The 12,963-nt window shown below is 66.5% G+C and overlaps 4 protein-coding genes across 4 annotated transcripts in view; 3 read left to right on the top strand and 1 right to left on the bottom strand.

The window, feature by feature from the left end:
• Positions 1-318, top strand: part of CHLRE_06g311050v5 (uncharacterized protein) — a 5,282-nt gene extending 4,964 nt beyond the window's left edge. Inside the window, exon 13 of the mRNA XM_043063796.1 lies at positions 12-318. The gene's annotated coding sequence lies outside the window, so the exon portion shown is untranslated. The remainder of the gene's footprint in view (positions 1-11) is intronic.
• Positions 319-426: 108 nt separating this feature from the next.
• CHLRE_06g311100v5 (uncharacterized protein) lies at positions 427-2,638 on the top strand. The gene is made up of 2 exons (XM_043063797.1): positions 427-902; positions 1,198-2,638. Exons 1-2 carry the CDS (start codon positions 681-683, stop codon positions 2,197-2,199), a joined length of 1,224 nt encoding a protein of 407 aa, XP_042924503.1. The 5' UTR covers positions 427-680; the 3' UTR covers positions 2,200-2,638.
• A 43-nt stretch (positions 2,639-2,681) lies between these two features.
• On the bottom strand, positions 2,682-8,236 carry CHLRE_06g311150v5 (uncharacterized protein). The gene is made up of 11 exons (XM_043063798.1): positions 7,132-8,236; positions 6,862-6,984; positions 6,487-6,582; positions 6,098-6,224; positions 5,087-5,937; positions 4,740-4,940; positions 4,373-4,595; positions 3,923-4,051; positions 3,614-3,687; positions 3,383-3,457; positions 2,682-3,172 (listed from the first exon to the last, which is right to left on the bottom strand). Exons 1-11 carry the CDS (start codon positions 7,981-7,983, stop codon positions 3,143-3,145), a joined length of 2,781 nt encoding a protein of 926 aa, XP_042924504.1. The 5' UTR covers positions 7,984-8,236; the 3' UTR covers positions 2,682-3,142.
• A 140-nt stretch (positions 8,237-8,376) lies between these two features.
• Positions 8,377-12,858, top strand: CHLRE_06g311200v5 (uncharacterized protein). Its single transcript, XM_043063799.1, has 12 exons — positions 8,377-8,880; positions 9,110-9,205; positions 9,442-9,568; positions 9,757-9,873; positions 10,058-10,407; positions 10,555-10,755; positions 11,017-11,137; positions 11,285-11,392; positions 11,520-11,702; positions 11,955-12,028; positions 12,212-12,286; positions 12,441-12,858. The coding sequence occupies exons 1-12, from the start codon at positions 8,518-8,520 to the stop codon at positions 12,441-12,443; spliced, it is 1,818 nt and encodes a 605-aa protein (XP_042924505.1). The 5' UTR covers positions 8,377-8,517; the 3' UTR covers positions 12,444-12,858.
• The last annotated feature ends 105 nt before the right edge of the window (positions 12,859-12,963 follow it).

A 12,963-nucleotide genomic window follows, 5' to 3' on the forward strand; every position in this document is an offset into this window, starting at 1 on the left:
CCCCCATGCAGGCTGTACTGCGGCGGCTGCTGAGCCGGCAAGCATGTGTGTTGGTGGCTGTGGGCCATGCGTGCTAGACAGGTGGTGCGGAATAGCGCGGCGGCTGTGGAGAATTCTTCGCTCCTGCGCCTGTCTACTGATGGGGGGACGTGGCCGTTGCAGGTGCTTACGTAGATGGCTCAGCAGCTTGAGTCGCGCTAGGATGCGTGAGTTGGATGTCTAGGACGTGGACATGGCCGTGACGTGCACCATTGTTGGTGCGCGTGCACCGAGCCCGATGATGGCCCCAGGCCTGAGGGACATGCGTGATACTAGTAGTACCCCGGCGGGGGCGGGGCAAAACCCAAACCCAAACCTGGCTTGCCGGACAAGATCGGGCACGCACATGTGATGCGGAGCCTTAATCTCTTAATGCGTATCCCTGAGGTGGTCTATCGGCGCACAGTAGCCTTTTGCGTTGAAGAAACGTGGTTGGCTTGAGGCCCTCGCGACGAAGTCAAAGTTTGAAGCTTCCAGAAGGTCGCGAACGTCTGTGACCTCCGGGCCGAGTGTTGAGGTTCCTGCTAGCTTATCTGATTTTCCAAGTGCATTACACAACACCCAACGCTGCACAACCCTAGTCAGCGCGTGACTCGACAGCATCATCACCTGCGAATCTTCACCGTGCGGTCGCAGTGGCTATGGCGCAGGCTGGAGGTGCTTGCGAGCAGCTGCAAGTTGGCGCGGCGGTGGTGCTGACCGGGCTGGTCGCGACCCCGCAGCTGAACGGGGCGCAGGGCGAGGTGTCCAGTCCCGCAGTGCCCGGCGCCGACCCGCCGCGCTGGCACGTGCGGCTGCTGGCGCCCCCCAGCGTGGTGGCGGAGTTCCCCGAGGGCGTGAGGGCCAAGGCGGAAAACATGGTGGTGCGTGAGGCGTGGGCAGTGAGGCGTGGGCAGTGAGGCGTGGAGGAGGGATGGAGAGGGGCAAAGTGTCTGGCTGTACACGGGCAACTGGAAGGTGTGCCGTTTTGGCGTCCAGCGCACGGGTCAAGCTAGACATGTTACAGTGTTCCATACGAACCGCAAGGTGCAGATGCCTCTGTGGGTGCTGTCGGTGCCTGGGTGCCATGGTGCGGCTGATGCCGGGCTCCCCTGGCGCCGCTGCCGCCGCAGCCCACTCCCGCTGGTCCGCTCCCCGCTGCCCTTGTTCCCCTTGCAGGTGCTGCGCCGAGACAATGCCCCGGCACCGGCACCGGCGGTGGCAGCGGCGGCACAGGCCCACGGTCTGGTGAAGCAGGAGCCGGCGGCGGCCGTCATCCAGGAGGCCACTCAGCAGCCAGTGGGGGTGAAGGCGGAGGTGAAGCAGGAGAGCAGCGCCCCGGGTGGGGCGACCGGCCCCGTGCCGCCGGCAGCGGTTGCGCCGCCAGCAGCAGTGCCGGAGGCGGCTGCTGAGGGTGGCGGCGATGGCAGTGACGGTGAGGGTGAAGGCGACGGGGAGGGAGACGGCAGCGAAACGCCGTCGCAAGCCACCAAAAAGAAGAAGAAGAAGAAGGGGCGCGGTCGGGGCGGCAAAGGCGCAGCCGCAGCCGCGGCCGCGGCCGCCGCAGGAACCGCCGCGGGCGCTGGCGCCGCGCAGCCGCCGCCCACGCCGGCAGCAGCAGCCGGCAGTGGCGGCGGCGGCCGCCCTGCCCGCGGGGGTCCGGTCCTGGACCTGGCGACCCGCACGGCGCTGGTGCGGCAGGTGGTGCAGACCTTTGACGAGGCCCTGATCGCGGACATGTACCCGGCCGAGGCCATTGAGCGCGTGTTCGGCGTGTGCATGGACACCAGCGGCCGCAGCAGCGGCATGGACCTGCGCGCCTGGGCCAGTGGGGCGCTGGTGTTTGGCGCCTGGATCACCGTGAAGAGGTGGTGGGTGGAGGACAGGCGGCACCAGCGGCGGGAGGCGGCCATGGAGGTGGACGAGCGGGATGACCACGGCGCGCAGGAGGAGCAGGCGTGGGCGCGGGAGAGGGCCTGGCTACGGGAGCTGGCGCAGGAGTGGCGGCGGGAGCTGGAGCAGCAGCTGCTGGGCGGGTCGCTGCCGGACTGGTTCGCGGGGCAGCTGGCGGCGCTGCAGGCGGGCGGGCGGGCCAGCGGCTACAACCACGAGCTGATGCGGCGGCGGCTGCAGGGAGTGACCTGGGACACGCAGCTGCTTGACCGGTTCGCGGGCAGGTAGGCGGTGACAGGGGGCGAGTAGGCGGCCGGTAGGCGGCGGTGACGAGGGATGATGCGGGGTGATGAGGTTTGGCGGCGGTTGGCGGGGTGGTGTTGTGTTGGCACTGTTCTAAGGACATGGGAGGCTGCATGTGACGACGAAGTGGGGCGCGTGGGATATTCAGGCAGGGCCCCTGTTGTCGATTGTGCTGAGAGCGAGGCAGCCTCATAAGAGGAGGTGCGTGGACGAAATTCGTGTGTCATCTTATTACGGCGCCTTCGCCGCTGGACTATCAACCGCAGACAGACCGGCTTACGCCCGGCGGCTACGCGGGTGCATGCATCTCGCCTTGCAGTGCGCCGCGTCACCCGCACGTCCTGGCTTAGTGGCCTCCCACAGTCTCCCCGACGGTGCTATCGCTCCGTCAGCCCAGAAAGTGATGCTGTAATTCCATGTACTCGGAATGTACCAGTTGGAAGCCATGAAAGGACCATGGCGAACGTTATCAGAGGCAGTTACAGTCAGGTTACAGTGGTGCGCATCAATCCTGACCCATGAGACATGCAGCCTCCTGCTCTCTGTAGAGCCCACTCGTCCTGTCGTAACCTGACACGCTGCAGTCACCCCACCATTACTTTTGCACCGTGCCCGCTTTGCATCCAAATTGCCTTTCTCTACCGTACACCTCCACCCATACCACAACAGCTCCCGGCGTTTATTAGGAATTTCACCCACCTGCACACGCACCACAGTAGCCCCCTAAACACCCGACCCTGCTGCACAACCCCTGCGCCGCCAAGGGACACACGCTTGCTCGTCCGCCGCCGGAGGGTGCTCACAATCACCAGCCATCCGCGGTTGTCGCCCACTTGCCGCCGCCGGCTGTCGCGCCCGCAGCGGCCCGCCCCGCGCCCGGCCGCCCACTGGCACTGACACGCCGAGGCGACACGCTGCCGCCGCCTGGTCACCCTTTGCCGCCAAACACGTCCGCCACCTGCGTGGGCAGCCATGCACCGTACGCAAGAGGGGCCACAGCTACGGTGTGACAGGAAGCGGAGGGGGACACATCCCCCGCGGTATTGTGACGACCTGGTGGGCGGCCCCGACACATGCACGATGACTCATGCAGATTTGACACGCCGCCCTGCCGTGCCAAACCCCCACAATCCCCCTCATTGACCCGTCACTGTTTCTGCCCCCTCACCTGCGGCCTCAGTGCCCTGGCCCTGTCTCGGGGGTAGGTCCAGTGCAGCCCCGTGTAGAACAGCGCACACAGCGTCTGTAGGGGGGGGGCGGAGGGACGGCGGAATGGTTATGGTGGGGGTGGCTGGGAACAAGGCCATACCTAGGCAGCAAGGCAACTTACCAGGTGCCGGCCAGACCGCGCCGACCCACCCAGCTCCTCTCCCCGTCCTCCAGCCCACCCACCACCCACCCACGGCACCACCATGAACAGTAGCATGGCATCACCCAGCGACCGCGCCTTGAGCAGGTCGGGCGCGGGGCCGCCTGCGGGAGCGGGGAGGGAGGGAGCGTGTCGGGGCAGCTGGGGACCGGCGGGGAAGCATTCGAGTTGTTGTTCATCACGCCAGCATGCACCGTGCATCTGCGGATACGGCAACACATGAGCATACCCAGCTTGCGGCCAGACAAGAGGGAGGCACAACAGCACCCCCTAGCCCCTACACGTTCACAACCTCCCCCCCCCCCCCACACCCCCGCCACCACAACCAGCGGCACTCACCCAGCCCGCCAGCCGCCGGCGCCGAGTCGTGTGGCTCGCAGCTGTCCTCGGCCGCCGCCACGCCGCTGAATCCGAACCAGCGCTCCGCCGCCATGCCCACAAGCGGCGCACCCAGCGCGGAGATGGCGCCTGGGGGGTGCGGCGGAGGAAGGGGTATGTAAAGGCGAGAGGCGTTGACCAGCTCCGCTACACGTTACGATCACGTGTCGATCACGTGTAAATGTCACTAGTAGAGGGGCCTTACCCGTGGGAGTTATTGCCACCTTGACCCTTCAACATTTCCCTCGCGGTCACACTTACGATGCAGCAACCGCGGCCACTGCGGCCACTGCGCTCCGTGCTATGCCCTGCCCTACCCCGCCTCCCGGACTAGCTTCCAGCCCCCGCACCTCCACCCCAATCCCCTCCGCCCCCAGCCCCGGTCCCTGCCGCCCGCGCCCTCGCCCTCACCCTCAAAGCTGCGGTCAAAGGCGTAGACCAGGTTGCGCATGTCGGGCGGCACTATCTCGGCGAACACGGGGTTGTTGCAGGCGGGTGCGGCCCAGCTGGTCAGCACGCCCTTGACCAGCAGCACCAGTCCGTAGGCGGCGGCGGCGGCGGGCGTGGCGGCGGCGGCGGTGGGCAGGCCGCGCAGCAGCAGCACCGACAGCGGCACGCCCACGGCCACTGAGAACTGCGGTGCGCAGAGTGGCGGGTGGCGGGAGCGGGTATTTGTGAATAGGGCTGTTTGTCGTATGTACACTCTGTGATGCGGTCGCAGGAATTGCCGATGCAGCCTCGTCAGCTCACGCGCCACGCCTCAAGCCCGCCCCCGCACCTGCACCAGCGCAATGCGGCCGTGGTTGGGCCAGCGCTCCGCCACTCGATCCCCCAGCCAGCCGCCCACCAGTGCGCCCGCCGCGGTGCCGCCCAGCAGTGTGGCCATGAGGGCGCTGGCCGCTGCGTCGCTGAAGCCCAGCAGCTGGAAGTACAGGGTGAGGAACACCAGCGCGTTCCAGGGCGTGCTGCCCACGATGCCCTGGAGGGTGGAGGGGTGCGGAGGGGGCAGCGGCAGTTGTTGTTGCATGAGTCTCCTGTCGGCCCAGTTGAAAAACATTTTGTGGCCGACATGCGAAGTCCAGTCCGAAGCCCAAGAAGAAAAGCCCTGTTGCCTTAGTGTCGCACCTGCAGGATGATTATGAGGAAGGTGGGTGTGGTCAGCATGCGCCACAGCCGCCGCCACGTCAGCGGAGGGGGGCCGCCGCCGCCGCCAGCACCCGCAGGCGTCACTGCGTCGCCATCCACCGAGACATTGCCAACGCTGCCCCTGCGTCTGCGCCGCCGCTCCTCCGCTGCAGCCTGTGCCTCCTCGTCCTCCTCCCAGCTACTGCGTAGCTCCGCCGGCGGCTCAAACTCCTCATCGCCCCGAGCCTTCAGGACCGCGCTGCCTGCGGCTGTAGCAGCCGCCTGCTGTGACGTGCTGCTACTGCGGTAGGCGAGCAGCAGCGGCGCCGTCTCCACATCCTCGGGCGATGGCGGTGAGGGCGGCGGCGGCGGCACGTCAGCGGGGGACGGCCGCCACGCCGCAGCCCCCTGCCGGCCACCCGCCGCTGAGGGCCCCGCCCCGGACCCCGACCCCGACCCGGACCCGGCGGAGTCCCAGTCCCACTCCGTGTCGGCGGCGTCCGCGGCGGCGGCGGCGGCGGCGGTGTGCTCAGTGGTCGCTGCGTCCTTGGGCAGACCGCCGCCACCGCCGCCGCGGGCCACCCGGTGCCTCCTCGGACCGCCGCCGCCACTTCGCCCTGCCCCACCCGCACCGCCTGCCGCGCCGCCTCCACCCCTCCTGCGCCTGTGCGCCAGCAGGTGGTGTCGGGTGGGGTCCACCGCCAGCAGCAGTGTGGTGGCGCCTATGAGGAAGGAGGCGGCGCCCACCACCCCGAAGGCCAGCCGCCAGCCGTCCAGCCGCAGCGGCGTCAGGCCGGAGCGGCCGCCCAGGTTGGTCGCGAACACCGCACCCAGCATGCCGCCCACGGCGCCTGGGGTGTGTGACCGTGTGAGGGAGTGGGTTGGGTGCAGGTGGTTGCGGGGGCAATAAGGGCTGCAGGGGTCGGGCGTACCGTGCTGTAGGCAGGCCGTGTCCCTGGGATGCTGCTACCTATTGCCCTGGCCCGCCGCAATATCTTTCCCCACCCTCACCCGTGAGCATGAGTGTTCCGAACGCCTCCCCCCTCTGTGTAGCGCTGTAGTAGTCAGCCACCAGGGACTGGCTGTTGGGGATGATGAGAGACAGACCCACGCCGTTGAACGCCCAAGCAGCCATGCCCTGTTGGGAGGGACAGGGAGAGAGAAAGAGACGAGCACATTAGGGGGAGTTTGGTTGCGATTGTATATTAACATGCAACCGGCGAAGCAAGCAGCTGCTTCTGATGGTGTCTGGTATACTACCGTACAGTTGGCCGCAGAAGTAAGCGGCAGTTTTGGCCCCGTCAACCCACCGACAGCCAGCGTGAGACAACGGCGACAGCCGCCGCACCTGACAGCTGCTGCAGCACCGGACGTGCACACATACGCACGCACACACGCACCTCGTTGACTGTGCGCGCGAAGGCAAAGGCGGTGCAGAAGAAGCCCCACACCGCACAGCCCACGAACAGAACCGATACACGGTCAAAGTAGTGGCCCTGCAGCGCGGGAGGCCGAGGGAGCGGGGGAGCGGGGGAGCGGGGGAGTGAAGATCGAGGGAAAGTGGGAATAAAGCGCGGCGACAGCAGCTGGAGAAGGTCAAGCGGTTTGCAGCCAGAGGCGTATGGCGGCGAGTGGCACCGGCGCCTCTCAAGTCCCGACCCACATCAGTCATTGGCTTTACACCTCCTTCCATTGAGGGCTACGTCACACGGCCAGAGCCGCCCACCACTGCCACAGCCGCCTGCCCGCCCCTTCCCCCGCCCGCACTCACTCACCGCCAGTCCGCCCAGGGGGCTGGCCACCGCCTGCACCACCGCCCGGGCGAAGGTGATGAGACCCAGCTGGTGAGGGCCGGCGCGGAAGGCGCAGCCCAGAGGCCGCGACAGGGCCGGCACGATCTACACGGCGTGGAAAAACAGTGTTTGATACGTATGCGACGTTGCTAATCTGAGGTGACAATCTGAATGTGCGAGCATGTAGTTTCGGGCATCAAGTGGGTCAGAGAACACGACAACCCCCCTCCACCCACCCATCCCCCTCCTCACCTGCTCGTCCATGCGCTCCATGATGGACACGGCGTTGATGAGCGCCACTGTGCGCCGCCGCACCGCCAGGAAGGACGACCGGGCAGCCAGGGAGGAGGAGGACGGGTGGGCGGAGGTGGCGGCGGAGCCGGAGGGGGCGGCAGGGGGACTAGGCGGCGGCAGCAGCGGGCGCGAGGGCGAGGAGCGCGGCGAGTGGCGGGCCAATGAGGCGGCGAAGGCGGCGGCGGCGGCGTTGTGGCGGCGCACGGGGATGGAGGTGGTGCCGCCCGCCGCCGCGGCCGCGGGCAGTAGCAGCAGATGTGTGATGCTGCCGCTGCTGTGCACACACCCGACCGGGTCGGAGACGGCGAGGATCTCACCAGCGGGCTGAGGAGGCGGCGGTGGCGTGTGGGACCACAACAGCTGCTGCGGCCGCTGCTGGTCGCGGTGGACACTTCCACTTCCAGCAACATGAGCTGCCACCGCTGCGGAACCCACAGCAGCCGTGGGTGAGGGCTGGTGTGGGCGCATGCGGCCCTCACAGCTGCTGGTACTAATGGTGCCACCGGCCATGAGAGCCGAAGAGGATAGGGGGGACTGGGCGGCGGCAATGGAGGCTGGGAGCCAAGCCAGCTGCGGGTAGCAGTGCGCCGCACCCCCGACGCCCGACTGCTGCAGCTGTGTCGATGAGATCTGCTGCTGGCTGCTGGCTGCCGCGCTGCCTGCCGCCACGGCCGCGGTCCCTTGGCTTGGCCAGGTGGCGCCTGCTTCCGGCAGCACTCGCGCACTGCCGCTTGCTGCCGCTGCCCCTTTGTCGGCTGCAGCTGCTGTAGCAGCGGCCGGCATGAGCTGGTGCCGCTCCGAGGGCGCCATTATGGCCGCTGCTGCTGCAAACGCGGGCCTGATACTGACTGGGACAAAAGCCCTAGTTTGCTTGTGCTCCCGCCAAAACGCGCTCGCAGCGTTTCAAGCGCGCTTCCATGTGCCACGAGCCAAGCTCTGCGGGCTGCTGCGCCTAGACCGGGCGGGTAACAGCGCCCTGCCTCGAAGCGAACCGGCCCTGACCGTAGGAGATCGCTTGAAGAAGATAAGGGCAGGTGATGCAGGCGTTGTATCTGGGTAGCACTGCATCCCGTCAGCACTCCTAAAAGCTTTGTGCTTTTGCATCGAATTCGATGTGGCCCTTGGGTCTCGGCAGATCGGTGCTGCGCCACCACCGGCTTCCTGTATTTGTGATTGAAAACATATTGTCACCCATAAGATATGACAGCTCTCGAGTTGAACTCAGAAAGCCCGAGAGCTCGTATGCAACGCGAACGTGTTCGTGTTGATGCTCAGTACCTGGCATTACTATGACAACAATACATGTAGCCAGCCTTTAACCAGGGTGCCCATATTTCGGGCACAATGCCGCGAGGAGACCTCCGCGCACGAGCTGGCGCGGCAACTCCTGGCGCGGCTGGTGCAGACGATGTCGCCACAAACGACGTAGACATAGAAAAGATTTTAGAAACCAGCAATGACAAATTGGTGTCGGAGAAGTGCGTTTGCGAGCTGTCCGCGCAACATGTCCGTGCAACATCCACGCGTCGTCGGACCGTGGCGCTGGTGAACCTGGTGTTCGTCATGGAGCGACTGGACGAGTCGCTGGTGCCTACGCTGGCCAGACCGCTGGGCTGTGCTTGGCGCGCGAGGCCGCAGCAGCTGGGGCTCATCACCTTCGCGCGTGCGCTGGTGCAGGCGCTAGTGTGCCCGCTCGGCGGCCTTGCGGTGAGCGTTCTGGGAGAGCGTATGGCGGTATAATTGACCAGATGGGTTACAATGGCTGCGGTGCGTACACTGCTGCCGTACGTCATGCATGTTGGCTAGAGCCTAGAGGGCCCATGCACGTACAGCACAGCGGTCTAGACCGCTAGGCGAAGCGCCTCACGCTAGTGCCGTGGTGAGAGGCGGGCCCACTCCTACCGCTCCCACCGCTCCCCCACCTGTGTCTCTGCAGGGCCACTACTTTGACCGCGTGTCGGTGCTGTGTGTGGGCTGTGTGCTGTGGGGCGTCTGCAGCGCGGTTTTTGCCTTCGCGCGCAACGTAAAACAGGTGTGTGTGTGTGTGTGTGTGTACGTGTGCGCTTCCAGTGTTGCGAGAGAGGCAGGACCTAGGCCTGGGGCGTGTGTTGGGATGGATGCAGTTGCTGGGGAATGGGGGTTCCAAACAACCGCACAACTGCTCACTGTGACACCAACTACTCGGGCCCAAGTTGAACCTTTCGCCCGAGCGCCTTCCACCCGTTCATCCTCCATGCCTGTGTTTTCCCCTTCCCCCCCTCCCAACAGGGCATGGCTGCTTGGGCGTTCAACGGCGTGGGACTGTCTCTCATCATCCCCAACAGCCAGTCCCTGGTGGCTGACTACTACAGCGCTACACAGAGGGGAGAGGCATTCGGGACACTCATGCTCACGGGTGAGGGTGGGAGTGAAGAGGGAAGGTGCATGGGGTTTGTGGGGACATGGGGCACAGCTGAGGCGCAAGCGGCTACAAGGCTGGGGGCTCACAACATCCACGTGGGAACCAGGTCCAGGCCATCATCCGACCACAGCATGCGGCCCTTGTCGCCACTCACTCCTTGGGGTCACCTGCCCCTGGTCCAGGCGCGCTGGGCGGCATGCTGGGCGGCCTCTACGCCACCAACCTAGGCGGGCTGCCCCCCAGCGGCACCAGCACCGGGCTGGCGGGCTGGCAGCTGGTGTTCCTGTCCGTGGGAGCAGGTGCGTGGGTGTGCGCGGGTGTGCGGGCATGCGGGCACGCGGGTGTGTGCCGGGGTCAGGCAGAGAGGAGAGGAGTAGAAAGTAAAAGGCGGGAGGGGGGGAGGGGCGCCACCAACTGGTGCTAGCCTGCCGACTGCTGATGACTACGACTGCGCCTGGCGCCCCCCTCCCCCTGTGCGGCCAGCCTCTGTGGGCGTGGGTGTGCTGGTGCTGCTGCTGGCAGTAGACCCACGTGCACCGCAGCCGCCCAGGCGGCCAGCTCCAGGCCGTGACGGCGGCCGCGGCAGCCGCAGTGGCGGGGCGGAGGCCCAGGCAGCCGTGGAGGCCGCTGGGGCCGCTGAGTCCAAAGGGCTGCTTGGGCGGGGCGAGGGTGGTGCGTACCTGGGTGGGGCAGTGGACGCGGCTGATGCGGCCGGCAATGGCGCAGTGACGCCTGCGGGTGCTGGCGGCGGCGGCGGCGGCCCCCCTCCGCTGACGTGGCGGCGGCTGTGGCGCATGCTGACCACACCCACCTTCCTCATAATCATCCTGCAGGTGCGACACTAAGGCAACAGGGCTTTCCTTCTTGGGCTTCGGACTGGACTTCGCATGTCGGCCACAGAATGGTTTTTCAACTGGGCCGACAGGAGACTCATGCAACAACAACTGCCGCTGCCCCCTCCGCACCCCTCCACCCTCCAGGGCATCGTGGGCAGCACCCCCTGGAACGCGCTGGTGTTCCTCACCCTCTACTTCCAGCTGCTGGGCTTCAGCGACGCAGCGGCCAGTGCGCTGGTGGCGCTGTTCGGTGCGGGCGCAGCAGCCGGCTCCCTGCTGGGCGGCTGGCTGGGGGACCGGGTGGCTGAGCGGCACCCGCACCACGGCCGCATTGCGCTGGTGCAGGTGGGAGCAACATGGGGCCGGACCCCAGCGGGGCTGGATCCTGATTGAGAGACGGCCGTCCGCGACATTCCGCCAGAGGCGACAACGCGGCCATGCGGGGGCGATGCCATTACAGCCGCATGCGGCGTCGTGAGTGACGCACAGCGGCCCCACACCTCTGCATCTGCTCGCACCCGGTGAACCCGGTAACGGACCGCCTGCAGTGCCCACTCACGCGCTGCCTGCACCCGCTGCTCCCACGCCCCACGCACCACCACGCAGTTCAGTGTGGCAGTCGGCATTCCCCTGACTGCGCTGCTGCTGAGGGGGCTGCCGGCGGACGTGGCGGCGGCGGGGGCGGGCGGCGGCGTGGCGGCGTACGGGGCCGTGTTGCTGACCATGGGTGGGTGCAATGTGTGGGGGTAGGTGCAATGTGTGGGTCGGCCATGGTGCGGGACACGCACTCGGTTCCTCGACGCTATCCCAGGCTGGCCAACCCCCGACCCCCCCCCCCCAAAGTCCCCTGCCCACCAGCCGCACGCGCACACAGGCCTGCTCATCACGTGGGCCTCACCCGCCTGCAACCAGCCCATGTTCGCCGAGATAGTGCCGCCCGACATGCGCAACCTGGTCTACGCCTTTGACCGGGCCCTGGAAGGTGCGGTGCCCTCCTGCCTGTTGCCGTCTGGCCCGTGCCCCGACGCCCCATGCACACCAGCGCACTTGCCTTTCCGCTTCGCCAAGCCTCAATCCTGCCCCCCCCCACCCCCCCTCGCACCCCCCAGGCGCCATCTCCGCGCTGGGTGCGCCGCTTGTGGGCATGGCGGCGGAGCGCTGGTTCGGATTCAGCGGCGTGGCGGCGGCCGAGGACAGCTGCGCGGAGCTGTTAGGGTTGGAGGCGGGGGCGGGGTTGCACGGCGGCGGCGGCCCCACAGCCAACCGCACAGCTGCAATGGCGGCAAGGGCAGGTGGGCAATGAGGTGGTGTGGGTGTGGGGTAAAGCGCAGTGTGCTTGCAGATCCCCTTGAATGGGGGAGGGGTGGTCCAGGGGACTTACGTAACACAATGTGTGCTGAATCATGGAGAGCCATTGTCGTTGCACGTAGGCTTCATATGCCGGATTGCCGGACGTCGCCAACTGGTGCCTCTAGCTTCCCCGCCGGTCCCCAACACGCATACACACCCCGACACGCTCCCTCCCTCCCTCCCCGCTCCCGCAGGCGGCCCCGCGCCCGACCTGCTCAAGGCGCGGTCGCTGGGTGATGCCATGCTACTGTTCATGGTGGTGCCGTGGGTGGGTGGTGGGTGGTGGGTGGCCTGGAGGAGGGGGCCAGGGGCTGGGTGGGTCGGCGAGCGGCTGGTGTGCCCCACCGGTCTGACCGGCACCTGGTCCGTTGCCTTGGCTGCCGAGGTATGGCCTTGTTCCCAGCCACCCCCACCATCGCCACTCCGCCGTCCCTCCGCCGCCGCCCTACAGACGCTGTGTGCGCTGTTCTACACGGGGCTGCACTGGACCTACCCCCGAGACAGGGCCAGGGCGCTGAGGCCGCAGGTGAGGGGGCAGAAATAGTGACGGGGTCAGTGAGGCACGGCGGGGGTTGGCGGTGCCCACTGCCCAGGGAGGCGGGGGCACGAGACTTGTGTGCCAGCACCTGTAGACACCGACGTGGTCTTATACATGTTACGTGTTTGTTACATGAATGCAGTGACACGGCGCTGGGCGTGGGGAATCCTCTAGCGGATGTAATCCTGGCGGGCATCCGAAGTGGTGGGTAGCGTAGGATGCGATGGTGATTGATGCTTGGAGTGTATATATGCGTGAGTTCAATTGCTATGTTCGTGGCAAGGCGAATGTACAAAGCTGTGATAGACGGCGATTTGGCGGGCGACGACCCACAGGCCACAGAGAGCCACCTACGCGATGGAGGCTTTGCAAATAAAATTCTGTACTGTATGATGGGACTTGACTTGAGAGCGGCTGCACAGGCTGACGTTTTGGACGGTCCCCCAAATCAAACGCACCATGGAACCGGTTTTTCGCTCGCCACCTGTGCAACCTGCATCGTAATGGTCAATAGTAGTAAACCTGCACATAAGAGTTCACCACAGTAATGATACTTCTGTGAACATACAGCGCTGGCACGGGTACTGAAACAGCTGCGAGGGCGCGCGACTTTCTGCAGTCCATCGCGACCATTCGTCACGCATCTGCAACGCTACTGTCAGCAA

Source organism: Chlamydomonas reinhardtii, chromosome 6, assembly GCF_000002595.2.
Source record: "Chlamydomonas reinhardtii strain CC-503 cw92 mt+ chromosome 6, whole genome shotgun sequence".
NCBI classification, from domain to species: domain Eukaryota; kingdom Viridiplantae; phylum Chlorophyta; class Chlorophyceae; order Chlamydomonadales; family Chlamydomonadaceae; genus Chlamydomonas; species Chlamydomonas reinhardtii.